Source organism: Manacus candei, unplaced genomic scaffold, assembly GCF_025592945.1.
Source record: "Manacus candei isolate 608988 ecotype Guabito, Panama unplaced genomic scaffold, ASM2559294v1 h1tg000013l, whole genome shotgun sequence".
Lineage (NCBI taxonomy): Eukaryota > Metazoa > Chordata > Aves > Passeriformes > Pipridae > Manacus > Manacus candei.
This window is the reverse complement of record NW_026138061.1, coordinates 9,901,270-9,924,136: the sequence shown is the minus strand read 5'-3', so window position 1 is coordinate 9,924,136 and position 22,867 is coordinate 9,901,270. Positions and strand designations below refer to the sequence as shown.

Below are 22,867 nucleotides of genomic sequence, written 5' to 3'. Positions count from 1 at the left end.
GGTGCAGTGCTTGGCAGGAACACTTTGAAGTGCAGTCCCTGCAATTTCAATTTGTGCAAAAACGACTGACACTGCACCAGTGATCTCACAAATTCTCCAAGGATCAGACAAGTTTCAGCAGTTCTGACAAAAAGAAAAGAATAGGCTAAGAAAATAGAGATGGGTCAGTGTGTTATGATTCTCAAAAGTATTGCCAAATGGAGACAGAGGTGAATTACATTAGACAGAAGTTCAGCTAATATAGATAAAGCAATTTTTCAAAAATTTCATGGAAAGATAAGAGTAATTTTAGAAGATCTTCAGTACAAGAATAACTTCTGAAGATGACTTAATCACGTGTTCTGAATCTGTATTCAAGTGTTGTGGTGAGTGGCAAAAAAAAAAAAAACAACACCAATTTAGATTGTAATTGGGTAATGCTTTGAGGAAGCTCTTTGCATAACCAGGAAAAGTGTGTAAGTATTCATGCAGTTACATATATGAGTATTTAGATAAGAATATGGGTCTAAAGATTTGTTTAGGGTAAGCCAGACACAGTCACATGTGTATGAGCTTCCACTACTTCTTTGACTAGCATAAACCTTGAGGAATCAAGCTTCCAGTCAGCCAGATTTTACAGTACTCTGCTGTTCCCAGCTTTACAGTATGGTATTTGAATAGGATCTGATGTATTGTTAATGTCTGTGCACTCACTCACTGCGTGATCCCAGGTTATCTGGGTGTGTCATGAAATGTGTCATTCATCTGTAGCCTCCAGTTCCTACCAGGTCAGATAAAGCCAACAGTCTACTCCCATCACTTTTCCTCCTTGTCCTGTTCATAGACTCACAGAATGGTTTGGGTTGGAAGAACCTTTAAAGGTCACCTGCTGCAATCTCCCTGCAATGAGCAGGGACATCGTCAACTAGATGAGGTGGCTCACAGCCCTGCCAAACCCGACCTTGAATGTTTCCACTGATGGGACATCTACCACCTCTCTGGGCACCCTGGTCCAGTGTCTCAGCACCCTTGTCATAAAAAATACCATCCTTATATCTGAATGTACCTTCTCTTAGTTTTAAACCATTACTCTTTGTCCTATTGCAACAGGCCCTACCAAAAAGTCTGTCCCTATCTTTAAGCCCTCATTAAGCATTGAAAGCCTGCTATAAAGCCTCCCAAGATATTCCCAGACTCTTTTCATGTGCAAGATAAAACCATAAAGTCAGTTGAAGGCACTATATGTCTACTCTTTGACGACCCAAGGCAAAAACAATTGTCATCTCTCAGGTTTTTATTGATGCAATCAACAATGTCTCTGTTGGAATAAGGTCTACCTGGCATTAGTAGACACAGTTGGTTGATAAGAAGCAGGGGGGAAAGGCTGAGCAGGACAGAGGGGAGCACTCCAAAGCAGTGTTAAGTTATATTTTTTGCAGGTGATAAAGCTCTGTTTTTGATCTATGTATTAGGTTTCTTTTGTAAACAAACACAGTTTGACTCTCCAGAGCTGTCAGTCAGTTAATCTCTTTCTCCTCTACTAAACTCATTAAAAGTATTTTATTTAAAACCATAAAGTGAAGGCCTGCAGAATAAATGGTAAGCTACTCATAGCTCATGAAATTTGATTGTCTCTGAGTGTAAATTACTTGAGGGCTGGTATATGTACTATGCATAATACTGGAGGTATCTACTAGGCTAGGAAAATGAACCTGTGAAAATATAATAGCTATACAAATTTATACCGTTCCAGCTATTCAAAAGTGACCCATTTTATAGCAGTAAATTGTAGCAGATGAATGTAATTGCCCTAAAGTTATATACACTGGAAAGTTTCTGATTAGCCATTACTTCTCTTTCAGTGTTAAAATACAAATTGTTGATTTCTGTAGGGATAAAAAGGACTGTATATTGTTTTATAGTTGGCTTTGCCATTTGATGTATGTTTGCATGCATGTGAAAGGCCTATAAATGATTCATTGCCTAAGAGTATCATAAGTGAAGAGTTCAGGAACGTGGCATAATGACAGGATTAGACGTTGAGCTGTTTCCTGGCAGCAAAAGGCACAGAAACCACATCCTCCCCCCACATCAAAGAAACCAGAGCAGCATTACAGCATCTGGGCCAAAGAGCAGTAATTTTTGTGCAGACTTATTGTTTGCAAGAAAGAAGGTGCCTTTAAGACAAGCTTTAAATGATTTTTCTGGGTGTCATTGGTTGAAATAAAATAATACTCATTAAAAACAGGCCTTGAAATGTTTCTAAAAGAAAAATATAATGGAACCCATTTGATCACTTTGAAGACTCAATTACCTGAAGTGAATCCCTGAGTAATGGGATTCTCTGAGCTGCAGAATTATCTTCAGCAAAATGACTGGGGAAGGAATGGAACATGGATTTGGTTTAGTTTTACAAGCAACCTCGAAGTAGAATCTTTCAAGAGATCTTCTGCTGATTATCTTTTGCAATACAATAATGGAAAAATTCAGGTAACCTGAAAAATAGCACATTTAGACCCAATAAAGGGATTATCACTTCCCCATTTCTGTAGACCATAAGAGAGCTGGTATAACACATTACCAGAAGGTACTTCTGTGAACTTTGTAGGATTTGACACGATTGTGCAAAATAACAGCACTGACAGTTCCTGAAGTCCTTGTTCTGAAAGAATGGGAACTGTGAGGGCTGTGGTATAAACCAATACTTGGGCAATTTAAGGAAGACTTTGCCTGAAGGCATGCAATTTCTGAAGCTGTCAGGGCTTAGTCTTACATTTGTTTTCTTTACTTCTGTCCTGTCGGTGAGTATTTGATACTTGACTGTGATCGGTTGTAAAGCACAAGACTTGCTGGATTTCTCTCCTGATCCAGTTTGACAGAGCCTATACAAGTCAGCATATTTTACTCACCTCTTTGGGGAAAAATGAGAAGTCAATCATGAACGAAGTAGAAACATTGGGATATGCAAGAGCATTTGTAAATAATAATAATAATAATAAATAATAATGCTATCAACAGAGATATGATTTCTTCCCACTTGCATATGAATCATAGGAACCTACTTGGTAACACTTGTGGCTGTGTAACAGACTGAAGGAAACAATAAAATAAAAAATCTGCCTTGGTAACAAAATGTCAAACTACTTAAAAAATGAACCCATAAAGGTTGAAGTAATTTGTCACTGTCAAAAGACAGCTAAATATTTCCTTTTTAGCTATTGTTTGACATTGCTGCTAATGTTTAAATTTACCAAGCTGAGGAAGAGATCAGAAATAGTGTTGTCAATGTTTTATTTTTTATCTCCATTTGCAAAGACAAAGCTAATTAACCAGCATGCAGCAACTGCTCTGATTACAGACATCTCCACAGTGAATTCTGGGCAAAGCTCTCAAACAAATAGATCGGGGTGGGCATGGATGGCGCCACATCTCTTCTCTCCTATGAGATGCTGTGTGATCAAGAACCAAAATGACCCACTAGGAACCTGTTTTCAGATAGTATCTATTGTAAAAGAAGCCAAGCCTGAGGGAACAGAATGCCAGGTTTCAAAGTGTCCATCTGCAGTAGTAGCTTGGAAATCAAATGGTGCAATTTATAAGCATCCTGTTTATAGGCAGGATTAACAACATATCACAAATCCCAAGGGGTTCATGTCCCTATACCCTTTTTATTAAAATAATTTACAAGTCTTCTTGGTGGCACCATGCCATGTTGCAAGACTGTAGATATATGTTCCCCACATCTAATACCAGTGAGCGTTGATTAAAGCAAAGAGTCAGGACATCAGATTGATGGGGAATATAGACAAATATACATTTGTGTGTGTGTGTGTGTGTGTGTCTGGCCTCTTTGAATTCTAGGTTTCTCAAGAAAAACGAATACATCCTATTTTGTACAGCATTTATATGATGCACAAATAATGGTCCTCACATTGTGCTTGTGGCAGCATCAAACTCATAAAGGCCTTTTTGACAAAATACAAACAGGAAACAAGGAAATTCATCACCTCATTTAAGTGGGACTTGATTTTTTATCATCCCTTTAATATCCTTCCTGCACTTTTGTCCGGTCTGGTTCTTTATATATTCTTTTCTTTGGACAGGAGGATCCCTGTCTTTGCCTTTGAGTCTTTCCTTCTTAGCAAATTCTGCTTCTACTTGTAAGTTTTACACCAGTCATGAAAGAAGAGGTACAGAAACAAAATACTACTTAGAGTAACCAGCAATCCATCTTCTCCCATTTTTCATTACACATATTCCAAAGAAAGATTCCATTCTTATGCCTCCATCTAATTTCTCCTTCTCTATACATGAGGATCCAAGTCCACTTTGTCATCAAATTCCCCACTTGCTAGCTGTGGGTGCTTTTTGTCTCTGCTCAGCTTATAAGTAAGGCTGATCCATAGTCAGAGGGTTGCACCAGTGAGCTCACTTTATAATTCAAATATTTTTCTCTAACTCAAGTTACTGCTGTGCATAACTTGAACATGATTTGTGTACCCGTAGGGTCATAAGTACCAGAACATCCTGGCTGATATATTTTACTGCACCTTCAGATTCAAAATAAACAACAATAAACTTAGTCTTCAAGATAAACAAATTTTTCAGGCTGCAATAACACTAAACCCCATCCTTTATCTTATGACAAGTTGGTGTTCCTGTGTTTGAAGTAAATAATTCTTCCTCAATATATGGACATATTTGTAGTTGAGAACAGTTTTATTTTAAGAGAGTAGCGAGATGTCAAGTGGTTGGGTTTTTTAGGCTTAAAAGTAATAATACTATACCTTAGAAATAGAACTCATCAAATACTTGATCCCTTTGATATTTAATTATGAAACACTTTCTGTGAACATTTTGGGAAGGTAAAAAAGGAACTAAACTTCAGAAAGTCCGAAATTGAGTAGCAGTGGTACAAGTACAGTGAGACTGGTGTTATTTCTAAAATCTTAATGGAATGCCAATGATGTAGAGTCAACCTGGTTCTCCTCTTACATGTTGTAGCCCATTGACATGATATTTTCCTAACAAGAGGGAGATCCTGAATACTGTGGTCAGAGACAGGAGGGAAGTGATATGACCGCTGAGCTCAGTCCACCACCTCTGCGGGAAACTGTGAAACAGGCATGTACTATAGTGGGTTGAATATATTTTCCATGCAAACATCCGCTCTGCATCCTACTGTTTGCTATTCCCCGGGTTGAATAATTGCTATGGCATCCTGTGCTATGTTACATGACTCAGCACACGATAGTTTATTGAGCTTCATAATGTACAGGTGAGCTTAAGGTATGATTCAATTTGTATTTGTAGCACATTAAGAGGTTTGTTGTAAAAGGTTTTTTATGGTGTTCAAGTGACAAGTCTTGAAATGTGAAGTCAGAATAACCAATAACTAAGAAAAATGTCTTTAAAAAAAGGGGAAAAAATCATTTCACTCTGAACAAGGAAATACTTCTTTCTAAGTTGACTTAACACGTTCCTTTTTTCCCCAGTTTGGGCACTGAATTGTAAAATCAATTATTCCTGTGGTTCTTGTCATTTGTGAACAGAGATCCAAGCCTAAAGTCACTTTCTCTCTGGCAGTGACTGCCAGTACATAATAGAGCCTGGCATTTCTAAATAGGAAGCTATGGTCCTTGTTGTTGCTTTTATTAAATAAAGAACATTTCATGGTGACCATTTGCTTTGGGTCTGTGCTTCAGAAGGCAACATGGAGAAAAGTAGTTTGGTGCATGCAGTGTGATAGAAATTCACTGTGTTTAATGGCATATTCTGACTAATGCTATGAGAGAAAAGGCATCTGCAAGAGAACTGAGTTTAATTTGTTCGTTAGGTCCAAACTGAACCACGTACATCAGAAAAATATCTTCAGCTGGCTCTTGTGTCAACCATGGCCATACTCTCCTGCATGGACATGAACACTGTGAGGACAAGATGAGACCTTTACATCCCTCCACACCACTTCCATCTCAGCTCCATTGAGGTCCTAGTTTTTCTCTAAGTTAGAGTATTTCCAAAGCTCACATTAGACTTAAACAAATACATGCTCTGGGACTGGTTGTCAGCTTCTTGGAGTCAGCAGTTACTCTGAGTAAAGAATCCAGATCATGATGTCTGAAACATTTGTCCTGTCTGAGAGAAGAAAACACCTCTTCAAATTCAGGATGCCACAGTTCTGTCTGTTTAAAACTGCATGATTTTTTTTTTTTAATAAGTGCTGAGGGGGGAACTTCTTTGCCCATCTCTGAATTGTCTGCATCCGGGCTTCTAGTTTGTTTCCTTCATACACAGTCTGTGGAAAGAAAGGAGTATTTCTGGAGAGTAGTGCATTATGAGGATGGCGAAGAGGGAATTTTTGCAAGGGCGTGTGATAGGACAAGGGGAAAAGGTTTTAAGCTGAAAGAGGGCAGATTTTGACTGAATATGCGAAGAAATTCTTTCCTGTGATGGTGGTGAGGCCCTGGCACAGGTTACTGAGAGAAGCTGTGGATGCCTCAGCTCTGGAAGTGTTCACAGCCAGGTTGGATGGGGCTCTGAGCAACCTGGGATAGTGAAAGGTGTCCCTGCCCATGGTGAGGATTTAGAATTGGATGACCTTTAGGAGTACTTCCAAACCAAACCATTTCATGATTCTATAACATCAGCATTTGAAGTAGAGTGGATGAACTGTGTTCCAAAAATGCCTGTTCCTCTCTATCTGCTATGGAGGTATTCCAGGCTGATAAGTTGAGCTGGACATGTTTACAGTTTAAATGCAAAAAATTTTGCTAGATACTAATCTCACCATTCTTATGTAAGCAAACTGTGACATGTATTAGAGCTTTGATCCTTGACCGTTTTGTAATTAATTGCAAACATTTGTGAACAAAACCATTAATATGCTATAAAGTCCAGGGACACACTTATTTGTTTGTTTAGATATTTAGTTATTTATTCATGTACTTAATATCCGACAGTATATAGCATTGATGTAAAGAGAAAAAACTCCTCTGCCAACTGCCAATCTGCATGATTACACAGCATAAAGCCATTTCCACCCCAACCGGAAGCGCAGCTGAACATATCCTTCCCTGTTGCTAGGTATACAAATTGAATCAAACCATTTTTGGCATTTTCGGCATTTTCTGATGACCTGAATGTCAATTCTGATGGCCTAACTGTGTTAATGTCACTGAACAGGATTTCCTTATGTATGTGTGAGTGTGTACATACAGGTGGAAGAGACAAAAAAATGTTAACAAGTGTCCTTTAAAAACTGACTGGTTTTGTGCTGCTGCCTGCAGTGATGAGTAATAACAAGGCAGCTCTTCAGCTCGGGGGTCCTTGTTTGATCACAGAAGAAGGAGTGGATTTGCTTTCCTTATCTGTGAATAGGCAGCATGGACTCTCTTTAATCAGGAAGGACAATGTATTAAGACCCTTTCTGATGTCTCTACTGTTTTATTTTTGTTTAGGAGATCAGAATTTACACTTTAATGGGTATGTATTAATAAATATTTAATTTATAATTGCATATAAAAACCAGCTTTCTTTCTTTCTATCTGCCTCCTTTTTTCTGCATAAACAATTATATTAAAATATTTTTTCCCCATAAAATTGTAATTATTCAGTATTGCTCTATCGTCTCTTAGCCCAAGGATATCTCAGTTTGCTTTGTGAATGTTCTCTATGGAGATTTCATAATAACAATAGAAAGATATGGACTAATATGTGTCATTTTTATACTTGTATCTCACAGAGGGAAATTAAAGCATACTTGGGGGTAATAGTGGATGGGGTGACATCAGCCTGATGTTGTCACCAGTGGGGTTTCACAGGGCTCCATCCTCGGCCCAGTTTTCTTCAACATCTTCGTAAATGACTTAGACACAGAACTCAAAGAAATGCTAAGTTTGCTGACAACACTAAATTGGGAGTAGCTGTGGACTCCCTCAGGGGGAGGAAATAGAGAGATGGGCAATCACCAACAATATAAAGTTTAACAAGGGTGAGTTCCAGATTCTGCACCTGGGGTGGGGCAAACCCAGATGTACGGACAGATCGGGGAATGAGATGCTGGAAAGCAATGCCAGGAAAGGGACCTGGGGGTCCTGGTCAATGGCAAGTTGAATATGAGTCAGCAGTGCCCTGGCAGCCAGGAGAGCCAACCATGTTCTGGGGGACATCAGCAAAGCATCACCGTCTGGGGGAGGGAGGGGATCGTCCCACTCTGCTCTGCACTGGGGTGACCTCACCCTGAATATTGTGACCGTTTCGGGTACCATGATATAAGAAAGATATTAAGCCATTAGAGAGTATCCAAAGAAGGGATATGAAGATTTTGAAGGGCTATGAAGATGGTGAAGGGCCTTGAGGGGAGCCACTGAGGGCACTTGGCTTTTGCAGCCCAGAGAAGGGAAGACTGAGGGGAGACCTCATTGCAGGAGAGGAAGAGGAGGGGCAGGCACTGATCTCTTCTCTGTGGTGACCAGTGATAGGACCTGAGGGAATGGTCTGAAGTTGTGTCAGGGAGGTGTAAGTTGGACATTAGGACAAGATTCTTCCCCCAGAGAGTGGCTGGGCACTGGAACAGACTCCCCAGGGCAGTGGTCACAGCACCAAGCCTGAACGAGTTCAAATGTTTGGACAATACTCTCAGGCACAAGGTGATTCTTGGGGTGTCCCATGCAGAGCCAGGAGTTAGACTCGATAATCCTTGTGGGTCCCTTCAAACTCAGCATGTTCCATGATTCTATGATGTATGATTCATACAACTTTTCTTGTGCCAGATGATTCAGTGCTCATCTTGGAAGAAGTATGCCTCCTGTCAAACACTGTTCTGACTTTCATGAGATGTTTCCCCCTGTGCTTAATTTACTGCTAAAGCAATGTTTTTACGGCTTTAATTTTCTCTGTGGTGATGTATAACCCTAGGGATCAGGTGGAGGAAATGGATTTTTCCCCTTCTTATTTATCATTATCAAAATTGTTCAAAAACTTCTATAGAATACCCTACATGTGCTTTTACATTAAAAGCCATCAAGATTGTAGGCACTCGTTATGATATAAAGAATATAATGTAACCTTGGGTTCAGTTTTAAAAAAAGATGTGGGAAATAGACTTCAGTCTATTCTAAGCTAAGGAGATTTCAGAACTTGGCATCATTTTTATTGAATAGAAATTAAAAAAAATTGGGAAATGTTCCCTAAAATAAAAATCTGGAAAAAAATCTACAAGAAAACAAAACACCTATGCATGAATTAAAGCATTTTGGGATTTTTGCCCTTTAAATTCTACAATATATTGCAATATGAACATGATTCTAATTTAAAAAAAAAAGCAAGAAAACCAGAAATTATATTTTAAATGAAAAATCAAAATTTTTTTTTTTTTAAGAGGGTCAGTATGAGATATTTAGATCTTTGTCAGTGGTTTTTCAGATTTTTGTGCTAGAATAACTTAAAGGGAAATTGGTGTGAACTGTGAAGCATTTTTGTTTACTAGAATGATAGACTGATATTTTTGATGGATGGAATTTTTTCTATCAAATACTTTCTTGGTCACTACTTCTTCCTCATCCACTTGTAATTAAGAAATCTACAGTCTGTGTTTAGAGCAGTAACTTCTAGTATTGAAACCACAAGACACAATCATTAGAGCCAACCAGCATAATTCTCTTCTACCTGTCCAGAGGATGCTCTTTTTCAAGCCTCATGGGTCTCAAGTCAAATACTTTCTACCTGCTAATTTTGTACAAAGTGTAAATTATCACTAAACCTGACTGCAATGTCAAATATTTTTTCTACTGCATTATAATTCCAGTGGTTTGGTAAAATAGTTCCAAATTTTAGAGGTAATATAAATGTCAAATTGTATCTTGTATTTATGAAATACCAACCTATGTTTTCTTACAAAGCAGATTTAGTGAGAAGCATATCATAAAGCCTTCTATATATTGTCAATTTTTTTTAACTATTTTCCTTTATTGACATTTTAGTGTCATTAGTGTAACAGAAATCAAATTTAAATATAATATAATTATTTTATTTTAATTTTAGAACTTTGGTTAATGAACCATCATATCAAATAGTAGGCCAGTAAATCCCCAAATCTTTGTTCACGAAACCCAGCCATGATGATGATGAAATCAATACAAACAAAGCCATTTATTAAGTTGATAGATTATGCACTTTCAAGTGCATCCTAGTCTACTGTATCTGTTCATCTTAAATGTTTAGTTCCAGGTTTTACTTTGTTTAATGGAAAGCACTTAATTTTTCCAATTTTCCCTAACTGTTTCTCCCATAAGCTTACTGTATTCCTGTTATTGGATATTAAAGGAAAGAGGTTTATAGGAGCTAGCTTATGTGGTTGTCACCCAACCCTCAAGAAAGTTCTGCTTCTGATAGATGGAGAACAGAGAGATGCATTGTTTTGCTGCCAGATAGGATCAAAGTTTGTGTACCACGCCTGCTATATGTAGTCTGTGTTTGCTCTGTTAGATAAATACTCACTTTTTTTTCTTGGCTGCCCATTTTTACCACACCTTTAGATATTTCATGACTTTTTTTCTATCTGAAAGAGGGATAAATTCAGCCACCACTTAGAAAATCGTTGGGAGCACTGGCAGAGTGACACATACACAGATAGCGTCTTGAACACGCTGTGTTTGCTGAGGAAACAAGGCTGAGAAGAAACAGAATGTCACCACAGAATGGCATCCACAAATTGTGCCACCGTGGACTTCCATGGATTTGAACTATGGTTTATTTTCATATTTGCCAGTAATTTTTCACTGCCTGGCACAGGAATGTAGAAGTTGTTTATGTTGATGAATGAATTATTGAGGGGGAGTTGTTTTGGTTTGGCATTTTTCCATAGCTTATTGGAGATGTAAATATGCATATTTACACACATATGGAATCATAGAATCGTTAAGGTTGGAAAAGACATTTAAAATCCTCAAGTCCAACTGTCAACTCAGCACCACCATCATGTTCACCATTAAACCGTGTCCTCAAGTGCCACATCCACATGCTTTTCGAACACTTCCAGGAATGGTGATTCCACCACTTCCCTGGGCAACCTGTTCCTATGCCTGACAACCCTTTTAGTGGAGAAATCTTTCCTAATAGCCAATCTAAACATCTACAAAAACTCTATATGTTTACATAGATATTTTTCTATATATACCGTATATATTTATAAAAATTTTCTCAGTCAACTCAAAAGCAGAATTTTTCTGGGTTTTTTTGTTTGTTTGTTTTTTCCTGCTAAAATATTCTGATTGAAATTTGTTAATTTAAAATAATCTGTGTTCTTTTATTCCCTTTGAATTTCATGTAATTTCTACCATAAGAATGACTCAGAAGACATTCTTTGCCTCTTTGGTCTTCTCTGAGAGTTCAGTTTTGACATATTTACTTGATAACCTCTTTAAGGCAAAAACAATTTCTGACAGGCAACAAGTTTCAAAAAATAGAGTAAAAACTTGTCCTTTTCCCACCACTGTTCAAGCTGTAGATTTTACATTTTGCATTCACAACACTGATTTGATTAACAGGGATATATCATATCTCCCTCAACATGTGTAGTCATGCGTGTGCCTTCACGTGAAAAGGGAACATCTGTAGGTGTCTATTCTTGGTTTCTCAGCATGAAATAAAATATGGTTAAAGGAAGGAAAGAATTGATGTTCAGGATAAATTAAAAACGAAAATAATTTTAGCCATTTAGTAAATCTATATTTGCTTTCTATCTCTGTGGAGGGTTAGCAGACTCTCTTTTTATTGGGGTCTCTGTCTTTACTGCAATATAAGTAATATGAATATTTTAGAAATTATGCTTCTGAAAGACTTTTCAGCTTCTATGATACAAAACATTTTAGCATCAGTGTCAAGGGGTATGAATTTAAGTGATAAGTGTGTTAAAAATATGAAGTTCAAGTTCATCCTATAGTTCTGGAATAGTAGGGTGTCAGGGCTCTGTCTGTGTGGACACCCAGTGCATTTAGGTGTTAATTCACTGGTGGTCCAGGAATTCCTCTGTTTATCAGCTGTATAGATGAGATAATGAATCAACCTGAGAGGAGGAGGCAACAACAAATCAGCACTAACCCATTGCTGTAGAACCTTTCTGGGTGGGAATTTTGGTCAGATAACTTTTGTGCTTTGTCACAGTGACAAACACCCTGAGGGTTCCCTGGTGGGAGGTTCCTGAGACAGAAACCAAACACAGATGAGACTCCTGTGGTTGGCCATTGGGAAATATTCCTGCAGAGGTATTTCTAGAACAGTCTTTCATAAACAGTTGAGATATTAATGAGTCGTTTCATAGGGAATTTAAGATATTCAAGGACATTCGATGATGCATGTGGAGAAGTGGTCACAGAAGACCACAGAGGTTTTGTTGGTTTTTGGTTTTTTTTTTCCTTAAAAAAACTTTGCAGATATAAATATTTATGAAATAATTAACAAGTACAAGAAACTGGCATAATATAAGTTGCATGATGCAACTCTTGGTTCCCTTTCTGGTTTGCTTTTTCCCCCCCCCCATTAATTATAACATAAATTATCTCTCTTTGTCATTTGTGTTCCTACATATGTGAAAGAGTATTCTTCAGTTCACATCCTTCAGTCACACCTCTAATTATCAGAATTTTTTATCATTTAATCCTCTTACTTTTAGAGAAAAAAGTGATAATGAGGTGTAAACACTCGATTCTAGCTCAAGCCATAACTACAGTTTCATTTCCAACCACCAAATAACAGGAAATTTCCTACCTTAGAAAACAGCGTCCAAAGTAGAGATGAAGAAATTCCTTGATTCTTGAGTTTGCAGCTACAATGAAATTTACATGTTAGAGGATCAAAATGGGCTTGCAGATGAATGGGCATGTGCTCTGGACTCAGAAATTGTATTCACCTTGGGATGCTGAGATTTATTCCTCTGTTCCTGGCAGTTCTCTAGATCTCTCACAGAAGTAGGTAAGGTAGGCTAGATCTCTCTGCTACTGGAATACTCTTGGAAACAGTAAAACTTAGTCTAGTTAGTCTGGAATGGCTTTTTAGTATCCTAAAATTCTTGACAAGCAATTTGAATCTGAATTGTGAAATGTGTTAAGAATTAAATTAAACATAAAGGGTCTCATTTACCAACTGTTAGTGCTGTTCTTGAACATTGCATATACTTAACATAGCTTATGAAATTGCTTTAATACAAAACATATACATGCTTTAATACATAACATATACAAGCTACTTACTGTATTTACAAAGAATAAAATCCAGTTGGTGCCTTTTGAAACTAGATGGACTCAGTATACTGGAAGTGCATATCCACAAATTGTTCTCTGCATTTGAATAATGAATTGGCATGAACTTTATTTAATGAAGATGTTTGCTTTTTGCAAGTAATTTTCCTTTCTCTTCTTATAAAGGAAAAGTACATTTATAAAGCAATACACTCTAATTACAGGAGAAATCCGTTGACTGAAAAAAGCTTTACACGGGAAACCTTTTCATTTAAAAGGCTGATTTATTTAAATGTATTCAGCGGGGATATTGCCCAGAATCTTTAATTTTTTTGGAGCTGTTGATATTGCAGGCTATTTTACTTGGCTGGGTAAATCTAGCAGAACATCTTAGAAGATAGATGGACAAAGGACAGTGACAGTCCAGTTGGGGTCTAGTTTTGCACAACATGATCAAATTGAACCGAAGCCTTTACATTTCCAAAACAATAGGCAGTTGTTTTCATCTGACATTTGATGAGGTTTTTCTTTATGTGATCATGCAGTGGGAGGTCTCCTTACCCATGGCAGGGGGGTTGGAACTAGGTGATCTTTAAGGTCTTTCCAATCCAAATCATTCTATGATTGTATTCTTGATGATGATCATTTCACAGTAAAAAGAGAAATGGAAGAATTAAGCCTATATTCACATGATTTTTCATGAGAAGAGAGCTTAAGATGGAGAGAGTTTATGGCCTTTGGAAGAAGGGGCAGGAAACTCAAGAGGGTGTTGTGAGGTTATGCAGGGAGAAAATTAGAACAGTCAAAGCCCAACTAGAATTTAATTTGGCTACTACTTAAAAGACAATGAAAAATATTCGTATAAATACATTCACAACAAAAGGAGGGCTAAGCAGAATTTCCATCTTGTATTGGATGAGTTTCCAGGCTGCCTCTTTTTCATCATATCTTGGCTTTCTTGATCTTTTTTGCCTCTGATGATGTTGGCACAGTAGAAGAAATCCTTTTTTGTCAGTACAATTAACTTCTGTGTTGTCATCCAGCTTTGCTATCAGAGTACCTTTAGGTCTTAAGTATTGAAGTGAAATTTGTCAGGCATTCATGTCCTCCAAAAATTTTCAGAAATAGGAAAGGGCAAAAGCCAGAGATACAGTCTACCATGACAGACAGAGAGGGTCTTGGACTAGGAAATCATGCAGATACATTTTACAACCAGCATAGGAAAATCTGTCTACCTACAGACTAATGGAATTAAAATAACAGTAGACCAAAGGAATTAGCTCAAAAGGCTATGAAAATTTTTACGAAGGAAACCAACGTGTACTTTCATAAGGATCTTACAAGACCAGGGCAGCCACCAGCCTTTGTGCAAGATGGGATTGTCAGCTTCAGAATGAATTTTTTGTTTTAATAGGAGATTTGTTTTAACCAGAAGTAAACAAATATCTGTCCTCCTGATTCAAGAAACCTAGAAAGCTGAGCTGTAGTTGTTTAATGGGTCATAGCCACTGTTTTTCCTGAGTGCTACTTTTACAATAGTGTTTTCCCTTAGAATAGTGTGTGAAATATTTGTTTCTGAACTTGATTTGCTAGTATTGTAGTCTGGATCCCTGTTTCAGGCTATAACCAAGGAAATAGGGGTTTACCTGAATAAATGAACAGAAGATGCAATTAAAATAGAGAGTGGGAAAGGTTTGCAATCTTTAGACCATCCCAATGGAAGATATTTCTTGACATTTCTCAGCTTACTGAACAGTGACAGATGAGTTGATTTAGCTGCAGCAGTTTATAAGATGGCATCACCTGACAGATGCCTGCCCTGCTGGAGTCCCTGCAGACAAGGATGCACAGACCTTAGTTCACATTAGTTTAAACCGTCCCTGAGGTGGGTTTAATAATCTCTCTAATGCCCTGCTCTGCATCCTGTATGTGTGTGTCAACTTTCAGAAGAAGCAGCCCTGTGAGAGCAGTAATGTCTTTAAGTCACCAAAGGACCAGAAATTTGAAGCCTGTCCTCTTTTTTCTGTCACACTCACTTTCTGTCTTGACAAAAAGATTTTTAAATTAGGATGGATGTTCCCATTAAACAAAAGGGTTTCAAAGCCAGTTACCATTTCATAGAATTTCATCAAAATGCCTCAGCTTAATGATATGGCCTCTTACTCATGCATGGCATGGCCTGGACTGTGCAGTGCTGTTCCTCTCATGCAATGGCATTCTCAGAACATAGCACCTTTCTTTGGCACAGATGCTCCTCCCAGAGAGCTGGATCAGGAAGAGAAAAGAGATCTTGAAGCAATCTTTTCAGGTCTCTATCCAAACGTATTCCAACCATGTCTTACTGTAGTTTGAAGAAAGTTCCATCACAATGGACAGCAACGTCAGAGGAAATCTTACCTGTCCATTGTGGTTGTACTCAGTGCTTCTAATTCTGTGTCTACAGTGTAGAACCTGTGCTCAGTTGTCCTGTGCTTCCTTCATAATTAAGGGGAGAAAGTGACCACAGTTCAGTTGTTTTGAGATGTCAGTTTTGTGATGAAAACAATCATTCCCCAGCAACATGTTTTTATTTATCAGTTCTCCATGTCTCATCAGAGATGGTAGCTCAGAAACAGAGATCTAAGTTTGCCTACATGAGTCCTTTTCTCAGAACCTGGAATTTTCTTATTGATGTTTTTAATGAAGATATTTGAAAATCTTTTTCCTTACATGTTTTCTCTTGAGGTGGAAGGTATAAAACTGGAACCTTTCACTGTGATAAGTACACTGATATAGTCTCTATTCAATTAGTGCTTAATATTAGAAGATGGTATTCCTCTAAGGAGGGAGCAGAAAGAACAGCCTGTATGGACTCAATATGATCCTACTTATGCAGAAAACCAATATTACTTTAGAGGACTGCACCATTTTCTAGCTGTACTTTTTCCATCCTAAAGCATCTCCTTTTGCAGAATGAAAATCTAGACTGTATTGTACAGAATATGACCAAAATAGTGCAAAGACTGCTCTTTCTCTTGATTTCAGAGGATTCTGGATCTCTGAAAAGTTTAATTGGGAGGTAACTTATTTCTGATGGTAAAAAACCAACCTAGTCCCCGATAAATCCTGATTTGTAGGGTTAATCTACAGAAATGTTTGAAAGAGAGCACAAAACAGCTAAATTCCCATTCATGAGGCTACAAAAGAGAAAGTAAAATTTGAGGTCATTCTCAACAAAAGCAGATACATTTCTCTGATGTAGACAACAGTGCTACCAAAAAAAAGCAACCCTATAAGCAGTTCCAGTACTTTGAGGGAGACAATCCTTCCCCTGTCCTCAGAAATGGAGAGAAGTGTCTGCTATCCTGTGCTCCTCAGTACAAGAGATGTATGGATTTATTGGAGCCAGTCCTGCAAAAGGCACCAACATGTTCAGGGACAGGAGCATACAAGGTACAAGGACATACAAGGACAGGCCAAGAAACCTGGTCTTGTTAAGTCCAGAGAAGAGAAGACTCGGGGGGGGGGGGGGGGGGGGGGAGAGTTACTGTCATTTGCAACTACCTTGATTAACAAACAAAGAGAAGATGAAGCCACATCTTCTTGATGGTGAATGGGACGAGAGGCTACACACACGCAAGGTGAAACCTGGGAAATTCTGAATTCATATCAGACAAAAAAAAACAAAACCAAAACCAACTGTGAAGATGGTAAAACCCTGGGACACATTGCCAAAGAGGGAGTAGAATCCATCTCTTCAGAGATGTTCAAGACTCAGCAGGACCCAACACTAAGCACCTTGATCTGATTAGACCTCTTTTAAGTAAGTGGTTGGATGAGGTAATCTCCAAAGGTCCCCACTTAAACTATTCTAAATTTCTAAAATAATGACCAAGTTGTGCTGCTAATATGGAATGCCCAATGGGCTGGTTTTATTGTTTTGTTTTTCTTCTTTTTTTTAAATAGTGTTTCCTTCTGTGTTTTGCCACTAAGTAAATTGTTGCAATACTCTCCCTGTGCTTCAATAATTTGAAGTATCTGGTCTCTCAGAATTTTAATCAATTCAGCTAAGGATAAATTTGATAAAGTACCATGAGAGAAACGGACAAACACTAAAGAACTCAAAACTGAACTAATTGAGTAAGATTTTAAACATCTTTAGTTCACATAATTTTTGAGCCCACCTGCAGGTGCATTTTCCTATTACTTTTTATTTTTAGTTTGCAACTATAGTCTATGCCAAGAAAGGCTGAAAATAGACCTATTAAAATGTAGTCATGCATAACACCATGCTATACCATTGATACAAACTATGAAATTAGCTCACATTCTTCCTTCTGTTCATCAGTGTGGCATTTAAATGCCAGATTAACTTAAACCTAAAAAAAAATCAGCAATGGATTGTAAAAGAGGGCATATTTTTATGACATTGCACATCAATTCACTTCCAATTTTCTATTGTTTCAATAGAAGCATCATTTCTTTATGCTCCCCTTTTCTATAATCTGTAGTGAGAGTAAAAAATATTCATGCTGAGGCTGGAAGTTTTGAAACCTTTGAAAAACAACCAATTCCATAAATTATTATCAGCCATCTCTCTGTGGGTCTAGATGAGCAGTTCCCTTTGTGTCTACCACAGAATGCTAATTAACTTCTTGAAGATTTAAGTGAGAAAGCTCAGGAGAACATCCCAGCTCAAGCTAAAAGGTTCGAAATACAGGTTTTAGGGAAGTCAAAGGGAGAAAATTGCAGGACCTGAATCAGTATGTGGTTGGTGAAGCTTCTCTGTTGCTCCTGGAGATGCACAGATATTTGGACTGTCCAAAAAGGCAGCCAATACCTAGCTGTCATGTAAGAATTGTATTCTCACCCCATCAAGTGGCAAACAGTGGTCTAAATTTCAAATTGTCCATGTTTCACAAACTCATGGATTAATAAGTTGTTTTACTTTAAATCTAAACATTACGAATTTCAAATATGAGTAATTTATACAAGAATAAGAATTTTTTGACAGTAGTTAGAACTTCTGATTTATGGTGCCCTAATGCAAACTCATATTATGTTCTAAGGATAAGTGTGTTGTTTGGGAAATGTTTGTGATCTGTCCAGTTGCATCTTCCCACAAGAGATATACTGATACAGACATTGATCCTGTAGTAAGGAATAGTTCATATTTGTTGACAGGATGGCAATGCCATCTGCATTTTTATTTCACTAATACACATAACAAAGCAAACCATGATACCATCAAGCTATAACCTTTGCAGGAGGGGATAAGAGGATATGATGGAATAGGAAAGTGAATGCAACCAACTTCATAGTCCTTTCCACCCTTTCTCCTCTGCCAGAGAGGGTGTGTTATGAGGAGAGACATTGGCTCCACAGTGGGACGTGTGTGATGGACAGAGATAGATTTCTCTGTTGGACTGTTTGCTCTGAGGGTCTTTTCATGTGGCAACATTACTGGGACCTAATAGTTTTGTTATGGCTTGGGTAAAATGAATGTGTGGAATTAGATACTATTGGATGACACATCTAGCTAGTTAGGTGACTGGGAGGTTGGGATGGTTAAAATCTCTCTTTGTGGCCATCTGCTTTATTAGAACCATAGAACCACAGAATCAGAATGGTTGGAAGGGACCTTAAAGACTATTTAGTTCCAACACCCCTGACATGGGCCAGGTTGCTTCAAGCCCCATCCACCCTGGCCGTGAACACTTCAGGGATGGGGCAGCCGCAACTTCTCTGGGCAACCTGTTTCAGACCCTCAACACCCTCACAGTAAATAGTTTCTTCCTAATATCCAATATCTTTTAGTTTAAAGCCATTACCCCTTGTCCTATCACTATATACCCTTGTAAAAAGAAATGAAAGGCTCTCCATAACTGGGGTTTTGTGGAAATCTCTAGCACAAGTTGAGACCATGAATTTTAATCTCTGTATTTTATTTTCTTGATATTTTTGCTTCGCAGGGCAGCTTTTATGTCCCATCTGAAAACTGCATGCAGCATGCATACAAATGGCATAAAGACCTCTGTCTTCTGCTCCTGAATGCTCAAAGAGGACTTCACACGTACTACACCCTCATAATGAATGAGATTCCTGATTTGCCACAGCTGAAGTTGGGTAAGTGAACAGACATTTAAAATCACTGAATATTTTACAGTGCTGCATTATCAACATGCATTTCAGTACCAAAATTCTTGGGTTCTTTAGAGAATGAAAAGGATTTTCATCTCTATTTTCTGATTAGTATTTATTTTGGCACACTGTCAAAATAAATCCTCAACTTAGATGGATCCTTTTATAGGATGTGGCCTAATGTGTATAGGGAGAAAATATTTTGATAAATTTCTCAAAATACTTGCCTTTCAGTGATTTTTGGCCTCAGTTGCATTTTCAAAAGTGGAAATTCCAGTTCTGAATGTCCATGAAATCTAGGGAAGACTTTAACATAATTTTTTTCCTGAGTAAACATTTTTTTTAAATTGAAAAGAAAAATCTGAAAGGTGATATGAGTGGTTTCAAATAATATTCTTTTCTTTATAATTCACAATGTATTTCTCCCCTGCCAATTACATCTTGCTCTTCAAAATTATTCTGATTTGCTTCCTAATTCAATTGTTTAATAGATTTTCTGGTTTTGGCAGAAGATTTTTTTGGCTGGTCAGGCCTGTTAGGCCCAATGTGAAAATGCTGGCTAGATTTGCTGCATGGAGCTCTGCAATTTGTGTTTAGTCATCTTTGTAATGACAGCATGAGCTCCTATGCAAATGAGAGACATTCCTGACTGATTCCTGCTCTCCCACCTGTTTCTTTGAATTCAAGAACTGTGACCCATAATTTCACATCTGCATTTTTGAGCTGTTGTGTTTCTATGTGCAGGTTTTGAATTATCAGTTTGTTATGTTGCAGAGATAATTACATTAGGAGGGTCAATTGCATTGGCCAGCAGGTTTTGAAAGGGAGTAAAATGCATTTTCCAGTATAGTGCTTGTATACAAGAACCATCAAACACAATACATTATGCTTCACACACTTATGGACTTGATAGCTCCTATTTTTCACTCCATGTCTTGTTTCCCAATGTATATTTCCCTTCAAGGTTGCCTAAAAGTCATAGATAGGGTGGTAAGAGTACATAATGTGTTACTCAATCCAGCTACGAGAGGAAAAAAATTACAGCATTTTAATTTGGAATTTATGAGCTCTCAGACAGAATACAACATGAAACAAAACTCCTGCTTCATGCATCTGGATTATCAGGCACATATAATAAAAGATTTGTGGCTCACTCAGGCAGGGTTATAGGTTGGGAGATGTAAGAGTTATGTTTCATTGCTTGACCACAACTCCAGAACCGCCTTAGAGCACAGACAGGTTTTCTAAATAAAATTTGCTAGGATTTCAAATGATTACTGGTACTGAGGCAGGCACTACATTTGCAAATGTACTTCTTGCAACACATGCAAATTTGCTAAATGCAAATACCCTTTTTAGCCTCTTGAGCAGAGTGCTATTTGTATCATTTTATTCACAGTCTGAAAACCTACTGAAGATTTGATTTTAAGGTTGATCTTCTGACACCTGTTGGAAAACTCAATAAAATCATGGGGTGTAAGATTCACTGAGAGAGATGAACGTAAATCAAATTTTTATATCTGTCTCCTTGCAACTATTGGGGTGAAACAGGTCCATTTAAAAATATGTTATCTAAGATAGGTAATGCTTTCTACTTTTGGGATGGCATGAAATGCACCTTGTAATTGCTATATTTATCCACTGACTAGGGGAAAAATGTAAATGACTCAACTGTAACTGCTGTATTGGTCAGAATAATCTCATCATAGGTTTCTACAGAAGTTTAAGACAAATCCAAGACTATAAATCTCTACACACTTCCTTAATTATTTTTTTCCTAGCTCCCTGAGTAGTATATTAAAAAAAATAATATCTTAGTTTAGACATTAAAAATAGTAACAATTATTTCCCAAATTTTACCAGCTAAGATTAGGTCTTTTCAAGGTACTCTGATCTTGGCCTGTCCTTTCCCATTTATTAGTACTGTTTGAGAAGAATCATTTGGGGACTGGGCAGGGGATTGGCTTGTTAGTTGTTCTGCCTTGTTCCTGCTTTATTTTTTCACGGATACTATTAGAAAGTTCCGCATTGCAAAATCAATCTGCCAAAGTTACAGAGTTGATTGATGTCCTCCTTTGCCTTATAGTCCACAGTGAATGTAAAGTGGAGTGTCCCTGTGCTGGATTCTCTCAGGACTGCATCAAAACACTGCTCCTTGATGTAGTAATGAGGTGCTTCAAACTTCCCAAGGCAGTGCAGATGCCCAATCTTTTACTAGTCAGGCATCTGGTATTGTTACACAGTCCTTTGTAACATACCAGGAATCACCACTTTCTGCACGTCATTTGCTCAGACTTTGCATTCAGTTCTGCAGTTGGTCATAAATACCAAAGGCTAATAAGAAAACTCCTAGCAAAAGAGAGAGTAGGCAATGAAAAGCCAAAAAAGCCAAATTCTGTTGTCTTTGTCTTCACAACAACAACTTCTACTGGTCTAGTGGTCTAGGTTTCAGGAGCAGAAGTTGCACCTGCATCAGTACAAGGTGGGTTGTGGAGTGCCCATGTCCAAATAGGAACTTGCCTGTCAGGCAAGTGACAATTGACCTCATGAATAAACATGAGGTCATAAATTGACCTCACATGACTAAACACCAGAGCATTAACATTTCACGTCTGCTGTTCTCAAACCTGATCTCTTTCTTTGTGTTTTTTTCCCAGAGGAGCTATCTGTGGAAGAGACGTTGTCCCAGCTTTGTATGGAGCTGCAGGTATTTTCTTCAGCAGAATCTACCCATAGGTTTTTCAGGTCCATTTTTCAAGTGCACTGGGACAGGCCACTCACATATCAGAGCCGGGAGAAAGGAAGTTTGGTGCCATTAGAAAGTTTGTTTCTCTTCCACCAATTGTTTCACATCATTTTGATTAGTCACGTACAAGGTGTTCCTGTCACTTTTAACAAGTCACCAGCTGGATTACTCTAACATCCTTCAGTGAGCCTAGTCCTGAGTATCAGTATGAAGAAAAAAATTATTTGGGGTAGGTTGCAATTACAGCTTTTCTGCTGACAGGAGAAAAGATGCCTTGGCAGGTTGTACAACCACATCTTTTCAAATAAAAATACCTAAAAGTGCAAGAAGGCTCATGGGAGGAAAAAAGTTATTTTGGCACAGAAGTGACTGAACTACTCTCTTGAGCTTGCTTTCTGCCAATTTTATTTCAAGTGAGACATAGACAAGTCATCAAGGGTGACAGGGAGGAATGCAAGCACCAGCTGATCTCTGGAAAAAGTGTTTTAGAATAAGACATTTAATAGATTTTATTTATCATAGAACCATAGAATCATTAAGATTAGGAAAGACCTCCAAGATCATCAAGTTCAACCTCTGACCAAATATCACCATGCCCAGTAAACCATATCATCTACTAATTTTTTTGAACAATTACAGTTTTGATAACTCCACCATTTTCCCAGGGAACTGAATTTGATAACGAAGGAGGAAGATGAGTCCAAACCTAACAGGAAGTTCATTTACACTCCTGTTACAAAATGTGGGGTAATGTTTGTCGTCCATGACTTAAAAACTGTTTGAAATT

At 37.9% G+C, this 22,867-nt stretch overlaps 1 protein-coding gene across 6 annotated transcripts in view; it reads left to right on the top strand.

Annotated features, from left to right (window-relative positions):
• FAM135B (family with sequence similarity 135 member B) overlaps window positions 1-22,867 on the top strand; it is a 250,483-nt gene that overhangs the window by 192,345 nt on the left and 35,271 nt on the right. For all 6 annotated transcript variants that reach the window (XR_007902926.1, XM_051778447.1, XM_051778448.1 and 3 more), the window contains 2 exons: window positions 19,166-19,319; window positions 21,992-22,041. Coding sequence is in view for 5 of the 6 variants with exons in the window: in XM_051778447.1 (XP_051634407.1) it covers window positions 19,166-19,319; window positions 21,992-22,041 (204 nt within the window). In the remaining variant the exon portion in view is untranslated. The remainder of the gene's footprint in view (window positions 1-19,165; window positions 19,320-21,991; window positions 22,042-22,867) is intronic.